General features: G+C 36.1%; 1 protein-coding gene across 14 annotated transcripts; it reads right to left on the reverse strand.

The window, feature by feature from the left end:
• Positions 1-176: 176 nt before the first annotated feature.
• LOC140886759 (uncharacterized) lies at positions 177-7396 on the reverse strand. Of its 14 annotated transcripts, none has more exons than XR_012151674.1 (7): positions 7308-7396; positions 6940-7192; positions 5615-5772; positions 1975-5125; positions 1688-1869; positions 1303-1408; positions 177-482 (listed from the first exon to the last, which is right to left on the reverse strand). XR_012151674.1 is itself a non-coding variant. In XM_073293564.1 (5 exons), the coding sequence occupies exons 2-4, from the start codon at positions 7001-7003 to the stop codon at positions 2021-2023; spliced, it is 3321 nt and encodes a 1106-aa protein (XP_073149665.1). In that variant the 5' UTR covers positions 7004-7192; positions 7308-7396; the 3' UTR covers positions 177-1869; positions 1975-2020. The 14 variants fall into 14 exon arrangements, 3 of the variants coding, with proteins under 3 accessions (XP_073149665.1, XP_073149663.1, XP_073149664.1); XR_012151671.1 differs by having other exon boundaries at positions 177-713; XR_012151673.1 differs by adding an exon at positions 639-713 and having other exon boundaries at positions 1303-1869.
• Between the last annotated feature and the right edge of the window lie 16823 nt (positions 7397-24219).

Raw genomic sequence — 24219 nt, forward strand, 5'->3', positions numbered from 1 at the left:
GAACAATATATCCAAGCCATCAAATTAAAACAAACTATAACAAATTACATCACTAAAATTCAAAACAAGTCAAACTTATTAAACTAATACGACAGTTTTCCCCATTAAAAGCTTTAGTATTGCGAATTGCGTTGACAAATTCTAAAAACAAGAAACTAAAACTGCAACAACAAACGTGAAAAGACAACTTTGTTAGTTTCTGTTGTAATATCTAGATATTTCAACTAAAAACCGTATCCAATTAACCAAAACGATTCAAACCACATTTCAAGTAGCTGACAACGCAAAAGTCCTGAATTTGTCGCCATTTACAACATAAACAACAGGCAGCGGTTATCGGAGCCCTTTCCCGTTAAGCCAGTAAATATTACTTGAAAACTTACGCCAGCTTCCCATTCCATGGCAGCTCGGTTATATCTCAATGCGCACTGGTTGTTGGTTCCCAGAAAGCGTTTTGCCCGTAAAAGATTTCATGAAACAAACTGAGCAAGAACGTTCATTGGTTAGTCTTCGCAGTAACAATCACATTCAGCTCTGAAAGATAGGACGAGAATATTCATATATACAATACATCGAAACACAAAACTGAAAATCCAAGAAACAAGCTGTGCGGAACATAAACGGTAAACCATGGTTACATGTGCAGCAAGTTACTTTCGCATTTTTACCGCCTCAACTTGGACGACGACCATCTGAGCCTGTTTTACTGTCATCTGCAAATTGCACATGTAAAGAATCCAGCCTATTTTTTATAGAGCACAAAATTTCTATTAGAGCTGTATAACAGGAACTAGCAAATTGAATGGTCAACATTAAACCTACATATAAGAAATATAAACAAAAAATGCCAAATACATGCGCATGACTTCTTCATCCCAAGAAACTCCACATAAAATTAGATGCAGATAAACAAATGGAATACTGAATATTGAATGAATCACCCAAAAACAGCCAAGTCAGGTATCACAATCTTGCCAGCTCATAGTATTAAACTGAGTTATCAAAAAGCGTAATAAAAATATATTTGAAAATTGTCGAAGAACATAGATCAAATTCAGAAAACCACATAGCCCAAGAGTACGTAGGTTCAATCAAGATTTCCACTTTTATGGAGTTCGAAACAACTAATCCCAATAGTAAACTATTCCATAGAACCAAGTATTCAAAAGGATTCAAGTTATTCAACCCAGTTAATTTCCATAGAAAATTACATGAAAGAACAACCCAAAAAGTAACTAATTTACGTAACAAAAATTTTTCTCACTGCATCAATCAAGAAAAACGAAATGATAAACACCCAACCTTATGCCGTTACAGGAATCTCCTCCAAGTGCATGGTACTTCAGTTTGACCTTCGCATCATCATTGGGATTGGTCAAAACGAACAGAATCTTTATTCATCATCTTCCTCCACGCATCAAAACCACCAAAAAAACAGGATAAGAAATATCACGAGACTCCAACTAAAGAGATGAAAAAAATCCCCATTCTTGAAAAGAATTCAAAAGACAACCCTTTTATTATCATCTATTATTTAGTCTTTGAATGTGATAAAGCAAAATAAAACCCCTGAGATATTGCAAGTGGCATGAGGGTCTGTTTTTGTGGTTGAAGGCACTATAAGACATCTTCTTTTGTTTGCAATAATGAGATATCAAGAATATTTTTGACAGTAAAGAATCTATACATGTACAAAAACAGTTATTTAATGAAGGCGCTTAATCTCTGTCAGGACACCATCGTCAGGCTTGACTGCATGCAATGTTACAAGTGACTTATTCACAGCAAAACTCTTCACTTTTTAGCCATTTTGTATGCATCAGATGTATGTTCCTACTCCAAACCCGGTTGAATCCAGGCCCTTTCTCACTGAAAACAAAGTTTGGATGAAAGAGATTACTCATAAATTTTTTACTGAAAGAAATACAAAATAAAAAAAATGCAAAGAGAGGACATTAAAATAGGAAATGAGACCTGTATCTATCTGGTATCAATCATAACTAAAACTTGAGTTAAGAATTTAACTATGATTTGGAAGCTGCGCAAATGTCCCGGGATTTGGACTACATCCCCCAATCACCATCTCCTCGTACATTTCATATGCACGATCAGGGTGACCTGACTTGCTGTATGCTCGTATTAGAGCATTGTACGTAAACACGTCAGGTTTAAGACCAGTAACTTGGAGTTCTTTGTACATATTTCTTGCTTCCTCTATCATTCCGGCAATTCCAAGATTAATTATTAAGGAGTTGAAGGTATAAAGATTCGGGGTCATCCCCCGGTTTCTCATCTCACGAAGAAGAGACATAGCTTCCTCGTTTTTCCCTGATTTTCCAAGGCCATTGATCATAAGATTGTAACAAAACAAATCTGGATCCAGGCCAGCTAACTTTATTTCCTCAAAGTAGTACATGGCTTCATTGACTCTTCCAAGCAAGCAAAAGCAGTTGACAAGAATGGTGTAGGACTTCAAATCTGGTCTAATCCCTTCCCTAATCATTCGATAAAAAAAAGCACGAGCAGATTCAATGTCACCCATTTTTCCAAATCCATTAATAAGGATATTGTAGATAGCACAATTAGGTTTGCATCCATATTCAATCATCTCTTCGAACAAATTCTTTGCCTCGTCTAGTCTCTTGAGTTTCAAAAATCCATCTATAAGAGGACCATATGTACAAGGAGTAGGAGAAAAGCCTCCGCTTACAAGTTCATAGTATAGATCTATAGCTTTCTCTAAGCTGCTGGACTTTACTAGACCAGAAATCAGTATGTTATAAGTTATGGTATTGGGTTCAGTTCCTCTGTGAAGCATCTCATGGTATAAATCAAAAAGTGCATCCACCTTCCCAGACTTCCCAAGATAATCGAGTAACAAATTGTAGGTGGAGACATCAGCGATACAGCCAGAGTTCTTCATCTCTTCATAAACATCCCATGCCAGTTGAGTCAGATGGATATCAAGAAGCCCATCGATCAAATGATAATATGCTTTCACAGTTGGTTGAATCCCAAAAGATTTCTTAAATTTCTCGAATAACCTATGAGCATCAAGAGATTTCTTTTTCTTGGACAAAACTCTGAAAACAGGAACCATTATTGAGCCATTTTTGCAAAGGCCTGCAGAGACTAATCTTTCGGTGAAAGAAATAGCATGATCTAACTTGGCTTCGTTCAAAATGCCATCCATCAGATTTTCCCAAAAGAAACTGTTAGACAAATTATTCCTACTACGATAAAAAAAATCCTCGGCAACTTTGAAAGCATTCTCTACCATACCAGCTTTTACAACACCTGGGAGGAGAGTATACAGAGTCACATAATCAGGATGCATTGTTTTCCTCATCTGATGGTAAAACCAAAAAGCTTCAGTAATCCTGTTATCTTTTGCTAACCCATAGATGATCGTGTTGTAAGTAAAAAGGTCCGGGAGGCAACCCATTTCTGCCATTTCATAAAGCTTCTTCAGAGCCAAATCAACCTCATAATTCTTACAGAGACAGTCCAAAAAAGTGTTGAAAGTTATCGTATTTGGAGGACACCCACAGTCCATCATGCTCTTAAATAATTTGAAGCTTTCTTGAACTTTGCCCTCCTTCCCAAATCCAGCCAACAGTGTGTTGTATGTCACAACCGTTGGAACAAGCTTCAAGTCCTTCATTTTGCAAAACATCTCCCACGCCTCACTAGACCGATCAGCCTTGTAAAGTGCATCTATCAAAGAGTTGATAATAATAACATCAGGCTGACAACCACTGTCTATCATCTCAGAAAGTAGTCGAATAGCTTCATCAATTTTCCCGGAATTGCTATAACATTTCATCATCATATTATAGGAGATTGAATCTGGCACAAGTCCACTATGTTTGATTCCATCAAATATCATTCTTGCCTCTCTTAGCTTACCAACTTCGGCTAGGCTGTAAAGAGATGCATTGCAGGCAACAACACTGGGCGCAATGCCACGAGCTTTCATTTTCTCAAAAGTTTCAATAGCATTATCAGCTTCTCCTAGCTTACCATAGTAGTCAATGAACAGGATGTATGTATATGCAGTTAGTTTAATGCCAGACAATTCCATATTTTCACATAGTTGTAATGCTTCATCTAATCTGTTTAATCTCAAAAGCCCACCAACCAACGTGTTGTAAGTATGAAGATTTGGTAATATCCCTCTTTCTTTCATTTCGTCTACTACTGCAAATGCTTCACTGGCTTTCCCAACTTTGCACAACGCATCAATGAGTACAGTAAAAGTAACTACATCTGCTTTATAACCGTCATCCTCCATCAGGGCCCAAATCTCTCTAACTGCATCCAAATCTCCAGAGTCACCGAGCTTGTCCAACATAGTGATATAAGTCACTCGGTCTGGCTTATGGCTGCCGCATTTCATCTTCTTAAACACTTCTCTGGCAATGTCAAGTTTGCCTACATTACAAAGTGCATCAATGAGAACCGTATAAGTGACCACATCAGGTGCACATCCCTCATCATCCATTCTCTTTAATATATGATAAGCCTCATCAATTTTTCCAGCTCGTCCAAGAACTCGAATGCAGATGGTAAAAGTATAGACATTTGGCCTCAATCCCAAATTCTCCATCTCTTCTAGTAATTCCATGACTGTTTCAGTATCCCTTCTCTTACCACTGGCTACCATTAGTGCAGAATATGTCTTAAGACTTGGCTTTAATTCTTCTGATATCATTCTTCTATATATTATTAACGCCTCCCTACAAAACCCTTCTTGAAGAAGCAAATGTATCAATCCATTGTAAGAATATGCATTCATTTTGAACCCTGCTTTTCTCATTCTTTCAAGCCCAAACGGTGCCTGCCTGATGCCTCCTCTTACGCTTACACCCTTAAATATGATCAAGTAAGTATCTGAGTTCCTGTAAATAATTTGCTTTTGCATCATATCAAACACAACAGCCATATCCATTATCCTTCCATGCACCCTGAAATGCTCGAGCATATAGTTGCATGTTTCTGTAGTGTGTATAACATAAGGAAGTTCTGCAACAGTTTTAAAAACAAAAAAAGCCTGATCCAAGTCTTGAGTTGACTTCAATATCCCAATTAATTCCTCCGAAGACATGTCCTTACCGATTTTTCCCTTCATTTGCAACAACAGGTGTGATTTTCATGGATGGTCTCAACTAAATATAATATAACAAGTCATTGTGCAAAGACTTTAGACAATTAGACCTTGCTTGATTTTGGTTTTCAAGAAACACTTTTTATCCCCCCAAAACAAAAACAAACACTATTTTTAAACTTTTCTTTTTTTTTTTCGAAAGCACACTTACCCTCTTTTCAGGTTTCATTCCATAATCGTTGTCTTTAACTAAATTTTTCACCATTCAAAATATTTCCTATTATTATATTATATTCTAATGCAAAATATAATATTCTTAAATTTTTAAATAATTTCAAACGTGATTTGACACATACATTAATACTATTATTTCATTAAAACAAACCACACACAATTTATTTGCTCAAAACATTTCCCCAGACTATTCTCTCAAACTCTTCCCATTAAATTCTGAAAACAAAACCAAGCAAGCACTTATTTATCTAAACACGTATTTTCTACGAGTACCTTGGAAGAACTAATGTCACTGTTATCATCATTATTCTTCTTTCCACCAAATAATGAATGCACTCTCGGAGATTTCTTTACCATTCCACTTAGGCTTCCGGGTAAAGGCAAATTTGGTACACCAACATGGCTTGCATTGTGATAGGACTTACCTTGAACTGAAACAAAAGATAATGGAAAATACCATGTCGATGTCAGAAAAACAAAACATACATTGAGTTTATTGGCTATAATTTCCTCAATGTATATTATATATTTATATTATTATTTCGCACATTTATATCACATCACACCTCTTGCTCTCCTTGTCTATCATTTAAACATATACAAACCGTGTGGCCCCTTTTGTGCTTCATACGCTGCTACCACTCTTTAAATTTTAAATTCTATTTGGTTGTAAAATTTGATGGTAGCAAAGGCGTGATGAGCACAAAATTTAATCCTCCAAACTTACAATAAAGTCCCCAAGTTGAAGAATATGCATGTTAAAGACCATTAGGACCCTTGCTGAATTTAGAATACTACTAGTGCTAAATCTCATAAAGCCCAAGTGCCACAAACACGGGTGGGATAGAGATCCATTTTCCCAGCCTTCTGGGGATAAAAAAAATTAAATAAATAAGAAGCAGACATATCTTAAAACAAAACATTATCTAAATCGTCATTTGCCTGATTCTTTGGCATTTTTTTGAATCTGTCTCCCATGTAATGTTAACTTATTTTCTCAAGCCAATGGTCGAAAAGCAAAACACGTTCATTCAAAAGAAGCACTAATGATTTCACTTCGGATGCGTAAAATTTAAATCCAAAATCAACCAAGCAAAACACGTTCATTCAAAAGAAGCACTAATGATTTCACTTCGGATGCGTAAAATTTAAATCCAAAATCAACCTAAAGGAAATCGTTGCCTAATAGCATACAATTGTCTTTTGCAAAATACATACTTTTCAACTCAAGGGACAAAGTTAAAAGGACTAAGTAGTGGTGCCAAAGTTTTACAATTTTCACAATTTCAATGAATTTTCCACTTTCCACGACTAATTGCCGCACATATGATATAAATTCTAAAACTAGCGGTCCATGGAAACACTCTAAAAGCTCAAAAAATTCGATCTTTATTTTACATTTCGGGCAATCAAAACCCAAGGATTGAGCTAAAGCAAGTTTATGAAGACCCTCATAGCCAAATAGTTTGTTTGCATAATCTCAAACAGAACCACCATCCAGGCTTATCAGAACGGATACAGTCACCCTAAAAAATCCTTCTACAGAAATTATATCTAGCCAATAATATAAAGGGAAAGAGGATGGGGAAATAGCTTACTTGAAGAGAAGGAAGAACCAAAACATGAGGGAAATTGAGCCACTGAAGCTGCAATTGGAGCCATTGTCCTGTTTTTCGTTACTAAGGGCCAGTTTGGCTTACTGGATGAGGAAGAATTATATCACAAATCAAGCGTTATCCGCAGTTTGTCTGAATGATTAGTGAATTCAAGCTCAAACAAGAGGCCCGTGATGAATCCATGTTTTCCCCATAAAAAGCATCTCTCGTGTGATACTTCCTCACAAGTCACAACCTGCAGTGAGTCATGGATAATGCTTACAGATTTACACGTCTTTGTATTTCCATATAAGAAACTTGCACAAAAAATAAAATAAATCAGAATACAGAACTCGGAAGATAAATTTTACAGTGATGTGTGTGGTTTGGGCGATAGAACAAGAGAATAGAATCAAAGCGAGCAGTGAGGAAACAGGAGTTAGCTTCCACAGAATGTAATTGACGGTCAGCATTATCGTTTTCTTTGAACTATTTATAATTTCATAATATTTTTTTTATTTTTGCTTTTTAAAAAAATATTTTGAAAAAAAAAGCTAATATCTTGTTTTCAAAAAAGACAAAATGTTAGGAAATCTAAAAGGAGGGTAACGTGTTTTTGAGAAACTAATGACATTGTCAAACTTCCTTTTTTTTAAAACATAAGATTAAGAAATTGTTATACAGATCAATTTCGATCAATGAAATTAACTGTGTTATTTTTCATGTCAATGATTCGAGTTGATCTGTGTCAACTCGATTGAGACCGTTGTATGTGTTAGTTCTGTTGGTTAAGTTTTTCATTCATAAAAAATTAATATATATATATATATATGGATTCGACTTACTTATTATATATGTGTATTCACAAAAAGATCATCTTTCAAGAGACTTAATACTCGGTTTAACACGTGTGAACGGTCAAGAATCAAGCTTATCAATTTATCATACCTGACTTAGCCATTTTTTGTGTAATTCAATCAATGTTCAATATTCGTTTTGTTTGTTTGTCTTCATCTTCTTTTATATTGAGTTTCTTGCGATGAAGTTGTCATCTGCATGTATTTGGCGTATTTAATTTGTTTATATTTAATTTCTTTTGTTCAGGTTTCATGTTGACCGTTTAACTCGCCATTTCTTGCTCCAACAGAATGTTTATGCTCTATAAAATTAGGCTGGAATCTTAGCTAGGAACCATGCAGAATTTATATGACAGAGTAAAAATAGGCACAGATGGTTGTCCAAGTTAATTGAGGCATGCAGTAAAAGGGCAAAAGGAACTTGTGGTGTATCATGTATGTAACTAAGATTCATGTTCTACACATTTTTATGGCTGCTTCTGTTTGTTTCTTGGATTATCATTTTTGTGCTTCAATGTATTAACTATATATTATGTATTTGAATATTCTTGAGAGCTGAGTTTTATGGTTACCGCGTGTTAGCCAAGACTGAGAAAATCGAATCACAAAAATTAATTTTATGTGATTCCAATAATCTCATAAAACAGGATCATGATTGTTTCACGTATTAAACACGAATTAATTAATTTACACACAAAGGAATTGAGATTACCTTTGAAGCGTGCTTTACGTTGTCTTGTCTGCAACAGAACTGCAACTCAACGCTTCAAACCTCCAGGCCTTCTCCGGTGTTCTCTCAAACTCAATCGTAGGAAAATTGTACGTGGTTACAACTTTCTGTCAGACTACGTTTTTATCAAGTAGTCTAGAAAGATAAGATAAATTCAAGAATGAAATTATCTCTTTTCCATAAATTAAAAGATTATCAATCGTATCAAATCTTATCGTATCGGTAAAGTTTTAATTCAAACTTTCCATAGATAAAGATACTATAATCATATTAATTTATTTCTACGAGTTCCATAAATTATAACTCATATAATTTATTTGAATTTATATTTGAGCCACCAAAGGGACCTGATCGGACCCAATTAAAATAAGCTCCAATAAATTAATTTGATCTAATCAACTCATGATTAATCAATATAATTTATTAATCTTATTCTACTCCACTAAAAGAACAAGATTGCACTCTTAATTTAATTGAAATTACTGAAGCATAAAATCAATAATTACATCCTTAGATTGATCGACCCAACATATCACCCCGTCGATCAACTAAAACATCTAAAATAGGATACCATGACCATGTTGCCTATATTAGATATTCATAACCACTCACCCTCATCTTCTATTTGACAGTCACATGTGATCGCATCACATAATTAATTCAACAAATATTATTGAACTACTGAGCTCAGATTTTACTGTCTTTTAGAAGAACTCGTGAGTTCATGATCATGTAGGTGACGGATTCCATCTTGCGAATATATGTTCTTTGTTATTTCACTTTGGTTCCCAAAACATCGAGATATTGATCAATGGTCTGATCTCACTCATTGATGTCTCAAAGAACTTCAAGTTAGTAATCAAAGTTCATTACCCGCTCAGGATTAAGGTTCTATGTACGATAACCTAGTGAATTTGAATTAGTATGGTCAATTCAAATTCAAATCTCACGTGGTCCAGTCCAATACATCAAAATGTATTTCCAATTTTATTACCAAGCCAAAGATAGACTTCAATAAAATTGAAACGATCTTGTCAAAATAATTTGTCCCTATTTATTTTCCGATCGTGGACATTAAAAATATGAATTGAATTATAAAATGAATCTTTCTGTGTTTAACAACATAAACACTCAATTTATAATAATACAACAATTCAATGGACATATGCATTGCTCAAAACAATTTATTTAAGAATAAATAAATAAAACATTATTATAATTTCAAAATGTCATAATACATGAGAAATTACTCGATGGCCAAATACTGTTAAACATTTTTCTCCCACTTGCCCTAGAGTAAATGAGACATGTCCAACACTCCCATATTTCGAATATGTTCCTCAAAAGCTCTAGCAGGTAAGCTTTTAGTAAACGGATCAGCAAGATTTTCAGCAGATGCTATCTTGCACACTGTCACATCCCCTCGTTGAACGATATCTCTCACTAAGTGATACTTTCGTTCAATGTGTTTTCCACGTTGATGGTTTCTGGGTTCTTTTGCATTTGCCACTGCACCACTGTTATCACAGTATAAAGTAATGGCATTTGATGCAGAAGGAACAACCTCGAGGCTGAGCAAAAACTTTTTCAGCCAAACGACTTCTTTTGCTGCTTCACAAGCCGCCACATACTCCGCTTCCATAGTGGAATCAGCAATGCAAGATTGCTTGATACTCCTCCAAATAACGGCACCACCACCCAATGTGAACACAGATCCTGATGTAGACTTACGAGAGTCTCTGTCAGCTTGAAAGTCAGAATCAGTATATCCCACAGGTGCCAACTCAGAAGCTGTATAAACAAGCATATTCCCTCTAGTTCGACGAAGATACTTGAGAATATGCTTTACAGCAATCCAATGCTCTGGTCCTGGGTTTGACTGATATCTACTAACAATCCCAACAGCATAACAAATATATGGTCGAGTGCATAGCATAGCATACATAAGACTTCCTACAGCCGAAGCATATGGAACTCTTTTCATGTATTCTATTTCACTTTGAGTCTTAGGATTGTGGTCCTTGGACAAGTGAATTCCATGTCTAAAAGGTGTTTGACCTTTCTTGGAATTTTCCATTGCATATCTCACCAATATTTTATCAATGTATGAAGCTTGAGATAAGGCAATCCTCCTGTTCTTCCTATCCCGAAGGATCTGGATACCTAGAACAAAATTTGCTTCTCCCAAGTCTTTCATATCAAAATGTTGAGCCAACCATCTCTTAGCAGATGTCATCACCCCCACATCATTTCCAATCAGTAGGATGTCATCCACATATAACACGAGAAAAATCACCTTGTCATCTAAAACTTTCTTATAGACACAAGGCTCATCAAGATTTTGATCGAAACCATAATCCTTCACAGTTTGATCAAATCTGATATTCCAAGATCTAGACGCTTGCTTAAGTCCATAAATAGACCTTTTAAGTTTGCATACTTTATGCTCTTGACCGTTTTGGATAAAACCATCTGGTTGCATCATATAAATGCTTTCATCAAGATTTCCATTTAGAAATGTTGTCTTGACGTCCATTTGCCACACCTCATAATCAAAATGAGCTGCAATGGATAAGAGAATCCGAATAGACTTTACCATAGCCACAGGTGAGAAGGTTTCTTCATAATCGATTCCTTCTCGTTGGCTAAAACCTTTAGCTACTAATCTAGCCTTAAAGGTTTCTACTTTTCCATCTATTCCTCTCTTTCTCTTGTAGACCCACTTACACCCAATAGGTTTTACCCCTTCAGGCATATCTACAAGATCCCAGACAGAGTTAGTGTACATAGATCGCATTTCTGAGTCCATAGCACTCCTCCATTGGTCAACGTCTATATCCTCCATAGCTTCTTTGTACGTAATGGGATCCTCCTCTTGTTCAATAGAAACTGCCTCTAAGGACTCTCCATAGAGCAAGTATCTAGAAGGTTGTCGGATGACCCTCCCACTACGTCTAAGTTGTGGAGGTTCTTGGTTGATTGGATTCGATTGTTGGTTCCTTGAATTGTCTTCTTCACCATGTGCCTCATTCTCCATTTTGGTACGGTGAGGTGAATGAACAATAGGAACACTATCTTCCACCATATCAGTTGTTCTAAAAACAGTGATTAATGGTGGTATAGATGTGAAATCAAACTGAGTAGGTTCAGTGCGGATCTCTGGAGTAGATGATGTTTCAATAATCTCTTCCAAAAGAACCTTACTCTTTGATTCACGATCTTCTATGTATTTGTCCTCTAAGAAGGTTGCATTTGTGCTCACAAATACCTTCTTATCTTGAGTACTATAGAAGTAGTATCCTCTCGTTCCCTTGGGATATCCAACAAACACACATGCTTCTGATCTAGATTCCATTTTATCCATCTTTCTCTTGAGCACATACGCAGGACATCCCCATATCCGAATATGTTTTAGATTGGGTATACGCCCATTCCACATTTCTAGGGGTGTCTTAGAGACAGACTTAGAAGGAACCATGTTCAATAAGTATATTGCAGTTTGAATAGCATATCCCCAAAAAGATGTACTGAGCGTAGAGAAACCTAACATGGATCTAACCATGTCCAACAAAGTCCTATTTCTCCTTTCCGAGACACCATTTTGTTGAGGAGTATATGGTGCGCTCAATTGGGATAAAATCCCATTATCTGATAAGTATGCTCTAAAGCCACTGGATAGATACTCACCACCTCGATCTGATCGAAGTGTTTTTATGCTCTTACCTAATTGTTTTTCCACTTCATTTCTGAATTCTTTGAACTTTTCAAAAGCTTCAGATTTGTGGGACATTAGGTAAACATAACCGTATCTAGAGTAGTCATCAGTGAAGGTGATGAAGTACTGAAATCCGCCTCTATCTTGAACACTAATTGGTCCACATACATCAGTGTGCACTAATTCCAAAACTTCATTGGCTCTATGTCCTTTAGATTTAAAGGACCTCTTAGTCATTTTACCCTCCAAACAAGATTCGCATACAGGCAAGGATTCCACCTTTAAATCACTTAAAGGACCATCCTTTACCAACTTTTGAATCCTATTAAGGTTGATATGACCAAGCCTCAAATGCCACAAATAAGTTTCATTAGTGGGAGATAATTTTATTCGTTTGTTGGATTGCGTGTGATACAAAGAGCTGTCAACGGGTTTTAAGACATACAAATCATTATTCAAATGTCCTTTGCATATAGGAGCTTTATTGAAGGAAATATCAACCACCATTTGTGAAAAATGGACAAAATATCCTTGTCTAAATAATAAAGCAACAGAAATCAAATTTCTAGTAATGTCAGGAACATAATAACAATTTCTCAAAACCAAATGTTTATTATTCTGAAAATAAAGATAAACGACTCCAACAGCTCTTGCAGATACCACAGCTCCTGTGCCAACTCTAAGAGTATGTTCCCCTTCATTGAGCTCCTTGGTTACTTGGAACCCCTGCAATGAATTGCATATATGATTAGTGGCTCCAGAATCTACAATCCAAGTATCAGTAGAATCAACCACTAAACAAGACTCAATAAATGATAACTCACCACCTCCTTGCTTTTTGGAAGCTAGGTATCCTTGGCAGTTCCTCTTCCAATGACCCTTCTCTCCACAATGGAAACATTTTCCTTTGGGTTTGCCATCTATTTTGACTTTTTTTGCTTTTTGCTGTGGACCCTTCTTGTTGGGCTTCTTCCTCTTATTATTTCCAAATTTACCTTTCGGTTTGGAATAGGATGGTCCAACAGAAGCAACAGCAAGTGCATCACCACTTTGAGTTTTAAGAACACTTTCAGCATTTTGGAGTTCCTTCATCAACTCAGTCAGGGACATGTTTAGCTTGTTCATATTATAGCTAACCTTGAATTGTGAGAACATTTCAGGGAGAGTCTCAAGTGCCATGTCAACCTGAGTCTCTGATTTGATTTCAACCCCTAAAACCTCAGCCACATTGAATTGACCGATCAATGCAAGCATATGATCTCTCACGGGCATCCCAGGTTTCATGCGCATGTTCATAATGCTCCTAATGGCTGCTTGACGTGCCTGGCGTCCTTGATGCTCAAACATTTCCTGAAGGCTTTCCATGATTTTTACCGCGGTTTCCATATTCTGATGTTTTTGTTGCAACACATTTGAGATGGATCCCAAAATGTAGCAACGAGCCATCTCATCAGAACGGACCCACTTATCATAAGCCTGCATTTGTGCAGCAGTGGACTCCGCCGTAGGCACCGAGGGACATTGTTCAGTAAGCACATATTTATGTTTCTCCGCAGTTAAGACAATCATCAAATTGCGTTTCCAATCAATGTAATTTTCCCCAACTAGTTGGTTGTTTGTTAAAAGCATGGACAGTGACAGTGAGTTTGAATACATTTTTCTGAAATTAAAATAAATGAAATGAGCAACACATACAATAAATAAAATGACATGTGTTATGCATGAAAAAAAATGCATTAGTAGACCCAAAAACTACTACAACACAGCAATGACCTAAAACTCCAAAATCAAATTATACTCTTCTTTAGGAAAAGTAAACACGATTTATAGCTAGGCTGGGACCCTCCCACTAAATTCAATATATCTAGCATCTCATGCAATATTAATTTTGTATTGCTTGATCTTTGGCCATCAAAAATACATTGTTTGACTATTCTATAGGAATATCTCACAATGTTATTGACTTAAGTGTATACCCTTATATTGATTATTTTTCAAGTACTTAATTAATTATGTCACCTATAGGGTGATCAAAATTAATTTTACTTTAAAAAATTATCACCATGTCGGGTCCAATCAAGTAACCGAAACAGTGCAGCCCTCCTATAGGGAGACCAATGAAAATTGGCACGAGGCATACACAAATTCTTACTAATGGACTAATAAGGGAGACCATGGGCTCATATAAAATACACCCCTCACACTTAATATTTTTGAAAAATAATTTTGGTTTTATCCGATTAATAATATCCTAACTATTTTAACTCATAAAATAGTTCAATTATTAATCAAAAATTTATTTTCTATATATAAAAAATAGAAAATAAATAAAATTTTGAGTTTTGTCCGATTAATAATATCCTAACTATTTTAACTCATAAAATAGTTCAATTATTAATCAAAAATTTATTTTCTATATATAAAAATAGAAAATAAATAAAATCTTATTTTATGCATGACAATATAATACCTAAAACGGTGTTTATGCAATCTACATGGCATGATACATGAATGACATATAATGCACATAATAATTAAAGCAATAAGCAATAATTAAACAAGAACAAATTTATGGCCCATCCTAGACACAAAAATACAATAAATACAAATAAATTAATTGAACCATAAAATGGTCCAATTCTCCAATTTAAATGCTTTTGTATCCAGCCCAGATCTTGGTCCAAAACAATAATCCAAGGCCCAAAGTAAAAATCCATGAGTTACGACCCGGTTATAGCCCACGACCCGATAGTCCATGAACCACACCCGCAACCCGACCCGGATCTCTCCTTCAGTCCTAACCACGCCGCCGCCATGTCCGCCTAGCCGCCGCCGTGACCTTGGGAATTCGCCGGAAACAGTCGTGCACATCACACAGCTCGTCGCTGCGCCATATACGGAGATATCACCATGACTTCTCTGCCGATTCGAAACCGAAACAGCAGCCAAAAATATCTCCGATCCAGCAAAATCGATGGTCACGCCGCCATGTTTCAGCCCAAGCCGTCGATCTTATGCAGCCGTGCGAAGGGTTCCCGAGTTAGAGTAACGGCTGGCTTGCTTCTGCCTTCAAATCTGGAGCTTCCATGGTGATTTCGAAAATTGCAGGAGAGGCCCTCGAACTGTTGAAGAAGATGCACTCTGGTCCCTAGTTGCTTTGGACGAAAATTGCAGATTGCCCCTCCGATTGATCCAAAACATTTCAGAGAGCTCCAATCCGAAAAATTACAATAAAAATTGCAATAAAATAAACAAACAAGGGGAAACATGGAGTCGTAATCCACCCTCTTGGTTACAGACTCGATAATTACGAAATACAATTTCACCAAAATCTAGGGCCATAAATTGTTCAAAAAAAAAAAATAAACATTCAACCAAACCATAATCACATAAATCTAACACCGCTTTAAACTAAAACATGCATACAAAATTAATTAATTCGAAATACGCAAAACACTATCAAAACCCGTGGCTCTGATACCATATGTTAGCCAAGACTGAGAAAATCGAATCACAATTTATGTGATTCCAATAATCTCATAAAACAGGATCATGATTGTTTCACGTATTAAACACGAATTAATTAATTTACACACAAAGGAATTGAGATTACCCTTGAAGCGTGCTTTACGTTGTCTTGTCTGCAACAGAACTGCAACTTAATGCTTCAAACCTCCAGGCCTTCTCCGGTGTTCTCTCAAACTCAATCGTAGGAAATTGTACGTGGTTACAACTTTCTGTCAGACTACGTTTTTATCAAGTAGTCTAGAAAGATAAGATAAATTCAAGAATGAAATTATCTCTTTTCCACGTACAATTTTAACTCATAATATCCTAACTATTTTAACTCATAAAATAGTTCAATTATTAATCAAAAATTTATTTTCTATATATAAAAATAGAAAATAAATAAAATTTTGAGTTTTGTCCGATTAATAATATCCTAACTATTTTAACTCATAAAATAGTTCAATTATTAATCAAAAATTTATTTTCTATATATAAAAATAGAAAATAAATAAAATCTTATTTTATGCATGACAATATAGTACCTAAAGCGGTGTTTATGCAATCTACATGGCATGATACATGAATGACATATAATGCACATAATAACTGAAGCATAAAATCAATAATTACATCCTTAGATTGATCGACCCAACATATCACCCCCGTCGATCAACTAAAACATCTAAAATAGGATACCATGACCATGTTGCCTATATTAGATATTCATAACCACTCACCCTCATCTTCTATTTGACAGTCACATGTGATCGCATCACATAATTAATTCAACAAATATTATTGAATTACTGAGCTCAGATTTTAATGTCTTTTAGAAGAACTCGTGAGTTCATGATCATGTAGGTGACGGATTCCATCTTGCGAATGTATGTTCTTTGTTATTTCACTTTAGTTCCCAAAACATCGAGATATTGATCAATGGTCTGATCTCACTCATTGATGTCTCAAAGAACTTCAAGTTAGTAATCAAAGTTCATTACCCGCTCAGGATTAAGGTTCTATGTACGATAACCTAGTGGATTTGAATTAGTATGGTCAATTCAAATTCAAATCTCACGTGGTCCAGTCCAATACATCAAAATGTATTTCCAATTTTATTACCAAGCCAAAGATAGACTTCAATAAAATTGAAACGATCTTGTCAAAATAATTTGTCCCTATTTATTTTCCGATCGTGGACATTAAAAATATGAATTGAATTATAAATTGAATCTTTCTGTGTTTAACAACATAAACACTCAATTTATAATAATACAACAATTCAATGGACATATGCATTGCTCAAAACAATTTATTTAAGAATAAATAAATAAAACATTATTATAATTTCAAAATGTCATAATACATGAGAAATTACTCGATGGCCAAATATTGTTAAACATTCTTCTCCCACTTGCCCTAGAGTAAATGAGACATGTCCAACACTCCCATATTTCGAATATGTTCCTCAAAAGCTCTAGCAGGTAAGCTTTTAGTAAACGGATCAGCAAGATTTTCAGCAGATGCTATCTTGCACACTGTCACATCCCCTCGTTGAACGATATCTCTCACTAAGTGATACTTTCGTTCAATGTGTTTTCCACGTTGATGGTTTCTGGGTTTTTTTGCATTTGCCATTGCACCACTGTTATCACAGTATAAAGTAATGGCATTTGATGCAGAAGGAACAACCTCGAGGCTGAGCAAAAACTTTTTCAGCCAAACGGCTTCTTTTGCTGCTTCACAAGCCGCCACATACTCCGCTTCCATAGTGGAATCAGCAATGCAAGATTGCTTGATACTCCTCCAAATAACGGCACCACCACCCAATGTGAACACAGATCCTGATGTAGACTTACGAGAGTCTCTGTCAGCTTGAAAGTCAGAATCAGTATATCCCACAGGTGCCAACTCAGAAGCTGTATAAACAAGCATATTCCCTCTAGTTCGACGAAGATACTTGAGAATATGCTTTACAGCAGTCGAATTCTCTGGTCCTGGGTTTGACTGATATCTACTAACAATCCCAACAGCATAACAAATATATGGTCGAGTGCATAGCATAGCATACATAAGACTTCCTACAGCCGAAGCATATGGAACTCTTTTCATGTATTCTATTTCACTTTGAGTCTTAGGATTGTGGTCCTTGGACAAGTGAATTCCATGTCTAAAAGGTGTTTGACCTTTCTTGGAATTTTCCATTGCATATCTCACCAATATTTTATCAATGTATGAAGCTTGAGATAAGGCAATCCGTCTGTTCTTCCTATCCCGAAGGATCTGGATACCTAGAACAAAATTTGCTTCTCCCAAGTCTTTCATATAAAAATGTTGAGCCAACCATCTCTTAGCAGATGTCATCACCCCCACATCATTTCCAATCAGTAGGATGTCATCCACATATAACACGAAAAAAATCACCCTGTCATCTAAAACTTTCTTATAGACACAAGGCTCATCAAGATTTTGATCGAAACCATAATCCTTCACAGTTTGATCAAATCTGATATTCCAAGATCTAGACGCTTGCTTAAGTCCATAAATAGACCTTTTAAGTTTGCATACTTTATGCTCTTGACCGTTTTGGATAAAACCATCTAGTTGCATCATATAAATGCTTTCCTCAAGATTTTCATTTAGAAATGCTGTCTTGACGTCCATTTGCCACACCTCATAGTCAAAATGAGCTGCAATGGATAAGAGAATCCGAATAGACTTTACCATAGCCACAGGTGAGAAGGTTTCTTCATAATCGATTCCTTCTCGTTGGCTAAAACCTTTAGCTACTAATCTAGCCTTAAAGGTTTCTACTTTTCCATCTATTTCTCTCTTTCTCTTGTAGACCCACTTACACACAATAGGTTTTACCCCTTCAGGCATATCTACAAGATCCCAGACAGAGTTAGTGTACATGGATCGCATTTCTGAGTCCATAGCACTCCTCCATTGGTCAGCGTCTATATCCTCCATAGCTTCTTTGTACGTAATGGGATCCTCCTCTTGTTCAATAGAAACTGCCTCTAAGGACTCTCCATAGAGCAAGTATCTAGAAGGTTGTCGGATGACCCTCCCACTACGTCTAAGTTGTGGAGGTTCTTGGTTGATTGGATTCGATTGTTGGTTCCTTGAATTGTCTTCTTCACCATGTGCCTCATTCTCCATTTCGGTACGGTGAGGTGAATGAACAATAGGAACACTATCTTCCACCATATCAGTTGTTCTAAAAACAGTGATTAATGGTGGTATAGATGTGAAATCAAACTGAGTAGGTTCAGTGCGGATCTCTGGAGTAGATGATGTTTCAATAATCTCTTCCAAAAGAACCTACTCTTTGATTCACGATCTTCTATGTATTTGTCCTCTAAGAAGGTTGCATTTGTGCTCACAAATACCTTCTTATCCTGAGTACTATAGAAGTAGTATCCTCTCGTTCCCTTGGGATATCCAACAAACACACATGCTTCTGATCTAGATTCCATTTTATCCATCTTTCTCTTGAGCACATACGCAGGACATCCCCATATCCGAATATGTCTTAGATTGGGTATACGCCCATTCCACATTTCTAGGGGTGTCTTAGAGACAGACTTAGAAGGAACCATGTTCAATAAGTATATTGCAGTTTGAATAGCATATCCCCAAAAAGATGTACTGAGCGTAGAGAAACCTAACATGGATCTAACCATGTCCAACAAAGTCCTATTTCTCCTTTCCGAGACACCATTTTGTTGAGGAGTATATGGTGCGCTCAATTGGGATAAAATCCCATTATCTGATAAGTATGCTCTAAAGCCACTGGATAGATACTCACCACCTCGATCTGATCGAAGTGTTTTTATGCTCTTACCTAATTGTTTTTCCACTTCATTTCTGAATTCTTTGAACTTTTCAAAAGCTTCAGATTTGTGGGACATTAGGTAAACATAGCCGTATCTAGAGTAGTCATCAGTGAAGGTGATGAAGTACTGAAATCCGCCTCTAGCTTGAACACTAATTGGTCCACATACATCAGTGTGCACTAATTCCAAAACTTCATTGGCTCTATGTCCTTTAGATTTAAAGGACCTCTTAGTCATTTTACCCTCCAAACAAGATTCGCATACAGGCAAGGATTCCACCTTTAAATCACTTAAAGGATCATCCTTTACCAACTTTTGAATCCTATTAAGGTTGATATGACCAAGCCTCAAATGCCACAAATAAGTTTCATTAGTGGGAGATAATTTTATTCGTTTGTTGGATTGCGTGTGATACAAAGAGCTGTCAACTGGTTTTAAGACATACAAATCATTATTCAAATGCCCTTTGCATATAGGAGCTTTATTCAAGGAAATATCAACCACCATTTGTGAAAAATGGACAAAATATCCTTGTCTAAACAATAAAGCAACAGAAATCAAATTTCTAGTAATGTCAGGAACATAATAACAATTTCTCAAAACCAAATGTTTATTATTCTGAAAATAAAGATAAACGACTCCAACAGCTCTTGCAGATACCACAGCTCCTGTGCCAACTCTAAGAGTATGTTCCCCTTCATTGAGCTCCTTGGTTACTTGGAACCCCTGCAATGAATTACATATATGATTAGTGGCTCCAGAATCTACAATCCAAGTATCAGTAGAATCAACCACTAAACAAGACTCAATAAATGATAACTCACCACCTCCTTGCTTTTTGGAAGCTAGGTATCCTTGGCAGTTCCTCTTCCAATGACCCTTCTCTCCACAATGGAAACATTTTCCTTTGGGTTTGCCATCTATTTTGACTTTCTTTGCTTTTTGCTGTGGACCCTTCTTGTTGGGCTTCTTCCTCTTATTATTTCCAAATTTACCTTTCGGTTTGGAATAGGATGGTCCAACAGAAGCAACAGCAAGTGCATCACCACTTTGAGTTTTAAGAACACTTTCATCATTTTGGAGTTCCTTCATCAACTCAGTCAGGGACATGTTTAGCTTGTTCATATTATAGCTAACATTGAATTGTGAGAACATCTCAGGGAGAGTCTCAAGTGCCATGTCAACCTGAGTCTCTGATTTGATTTCAGCCCCTAAAACCTCAGCCACATTGAATTGACCGATCAATGCAAGCATATGATCTCTCACGGGCATCCCAGGTTTCATGCGCATGTTCATAATGCTCCTAATGGCTGCTTGACGTGCCTGGCGTCCTTGATGCTCAAACATTTCCTGAAGGCTTTCCATGATTTTTACCGCGGTTTCCATATTCTGATGTTTTTGTTGCAACACATTTGAGATGGATCCCAAAATGTAGCAACGAGCCATCTCATCAGAACGGACCCACTTATCATAAGCCTGCATTTGTGCAGCAGTGGACTCCGCCGTAGGCACCGAGGGACATTGTTCAGTAAGCACATATTTATGTTTCTCCGCAGTTAAGACAATCATCAAATTGCGTTTCCAATCAATGTAATTTTCCCCAACTAGTTGGTTGTTTGTTAAAAGCATGGACAGTGACAATGAGTTTGAAGACATTTTTCTGAAATTAAAATAAATGAAATGAGCAACACATACAATAAATAAAATGACATGTGTTATGCATGAAAAAAAAAATGCATTAGTAGACCCAAAAACTACTACAACACAGCAATGACCTAAAACTCCAAAATCAAATTATACTCTTCTTTAGGAAAAGTAAACACGATTTATAGCTAGGCTGGGACCCTCCCACTAAATTCAATATATCTAGCATCTCATGCAATATTAATTTTGTATTGCTTGATCTTTGGCCATCAAAAATACATTGTTTGACTATTCTATAGGAATATCTCACAATGTTATTGACTTAAGTGTATACCCTTATATTGATTATTTTTCAAGTACTTAATTAATTATGTCACCTATAGGGTGATCAAAATTAATTTTACTTTAAAAAATTATCACCATGTCGGGTCCAATCAAGTAACCGAAACAGTGCAGCCCTCCTATAGGGAGACCAATGAAAATTGGCACGAGGCATACACAAATTCTTACTAATGGACTAATAAGGGAGACCATGGGCTCATATAAAATACACCCCTCACACTTAATATTTTTGAAAAATAATTTTGGTTTTATCCGATTAATAATATCCTAACTATTTTAACTCATAAAATAGTTCAATTATTAATCAAAAATTTATTTTCTATATATAAAAAATAGAAAATAAATAAAATTTTGAGTTTTGTCCGATTAATAATATCCTAACTATTTTAACTCATAAAATAGTTCAATTATTAATCAAAAATTTATTTTCTATATATAAAAATAGAAAATAAATAAAATCTTATTTTATGCATGACAATATAGTACCTAAAGCGGTGTTTATGCAATCTACATGGCATGATACATGAATGACATATAATGCACATAATAATTAAAGCAATAAGCAATAATTAAACAAGAACAAATTTATGGCCCATCCTAGACACAAAAATACAATAAATACAAATAAATTAATTGAACCATAAAATGGTCCAATTCTCCAATTTAAATGCTTTTGTATCCAGCCCAGATCTTGGTCCAAAACAATAATCCAAGGCCCAAAGTAAAAATCCATGAGTTACGACCCGGTTATAGCCCACGACCCGATAGTCCATGAACCACACCCGCAACCCGACCCGGATCTCTCCTTCAGCCCTAACCACGCCGCCGCCATGTCCGCCTAGCCGCCGCCGTGACCTTGGGAATTCGCCGGAAACTGTCGTGCACATCACACAGCTCGTCGCTGCGCCATATACGGAGATATCACCATGACTTCTCTGCCGATTCGAAACCGAAACAGCAGCCAAAAATATCTCCGATCCAGCAAAATCGATGGTCACGACGCCATGTTTCAGCCCAAGCCGTCGATCTTATGCGGCCGTGCGAAGGGTTCCCGAGTTAGAGTAACGGCTGGCTTGCTTCTGCCTTCAAATCTGGAGCTTCCATGGTGATTTCGAAAATTTCAGGAGAGGCCCTCGAACTGTTGAAGAAGATGCACTCTGGTCCCTAATTGCTTTGGACGAAAATTGCAGATTGCCCCTCCGATTGATCCAAAACATTTCAGAGAGCTCCAATCCGAAAAATTACAATAAAAATTGCAATAAAATAAACAAACAAGGGGAAACATGGAGTCGTAATCCACCCCCTTGGTTACAGACTCGATAATTACGAAATACAATTTCACCAAAATCTAGGGCCATAAATTGTTGAAAAAAAAATATTCATTCAACCAAACCATAATCACATAAATCTAACACCGCTTTAAACTAAAACATGCATACAAAATTAATTAATTCGAAATACGCAAAACACTATCAAAACCCGTGGCTCTGATACCATATGTTAGCCAAGACTGAGAAAATCGAATCACAATTTATGTGATTCCAATAATCTCATAAAACAGGATCATGATTGTTTCACGTATTAAACACGAATTAATTAATTTACACACAAAGGAATTGAGATTACCCTTGAAGCGTGCTTTACGTTGTCTTGTCTGCAACAGAACTGCAACTTAATGCTTCAAACCTCCAGGCCTTCTCCGGTGTTCTCTCAAACTCAATCGTAGGAAAATTGTACGTGGGAACAACTTTCTGTCAGACTACGTTTTATCAAGTAGTCTAGAAAGATAAGATAAAATTCAAGAATGAAATTATCTCTTTTTCATAAATTAAAAGATTATCAATCGTATCAAATCTTATCGTATCGGTAAAGTTTTAATTCAAACTTTCCATAGATAAAGATACTATAATCATATTAATTTATTCCTACGAGTTCCATAAATTATAACTCATATAATTTATTTGAGTTTATATTTGAGCCATCAAAGGGACCTGATCGGACCCAATTAAAATAAGCTCCAATAAATCAAATATAATTATATGAGTTATAACTTATTTTCTTGATTGAATAATCTGGGAATTGAGCTCGTAATTTAATAATTTGCGCAAGTAATCTAGCAAATGCTATATTTCGAGTTGAAAGCAAACTCACATGTGACCATCTAGTAGACGCATCAATCAATATCATGAAATATCGAAATGGTCCACATGGTGGGTGTATAGGCCCACAAATATCCCCATGGATTCTTTCCAAGAAGGTTGGAATTTCAACATCAACCTTTGTAGGGGAAGGTCTTATAATTAGTTTGCCTTGTGAACAAGCAACACATGAATAATCATTATGCAAAAGAATCTTCTGGTTCTTTAAAGGGTGTCCATGTGAGTTCATTATTATTTTGCGCATCATTGTTGCCCCAGGGTGACCAAGCCGATCATGCCATAGTTTGAAGCTTTGTTGGTCGATAAACTTCTGGTTTGTGCAAGTGTTTGCTTCAACTGCTTTTATTGTGGTAAAATACATCCCAGAAGGGAGTGCACATAACTTTTCTTTTATCTGCTTCTGGCCAGATATAATAGATGTAATACCAAGGTATTCAAAATTATTCTCATTTAATGTTTCAATATGATATCCATTTCGACGGATATC

This window comes from Henckelia pumila, chromosome 3 (genome assembly GCF_033568475.1).
Source record: "Henckelia pumila isolate YLH828 chromosome 3, ASM3356847v2, whole genome shotgun sequence".
NCBI lineage: Eukaryota > Viridiplantae > Streptophyta > Magnoliopsida > Lamiales > Gesneriaceae > Henckelia > Henckelia pumila.

What these genes read in the sequence shown, in the direction of transcription:
- LOC140886759 (XM_073293562.1), bottom strand. Translation starts at nt 7,003, where the DNA reads ATGGCTCCAATTGCAGCTTCAGTGGCTCAATTTCCCTCATGTTTTGGT. An exon ending in TGGTTCTTCCTTCTCTTCAA is followed by an intron (nt 5,773 to 6,939) that starts GTAAGCTATTTC and finishes CTTTTGTTTCAG; the next exon opens with TTCAAGGTAAGTCCTATCAC. An exon ending in GTGACATTAGTTCTTCCAAG is followed by an intron (nt 5,126 to 5,614) that starts GTACTCGTAGAA and finishes TTGCAAATGAAG; the next exon opens with GGAAAAATCGGTAAGGACAT.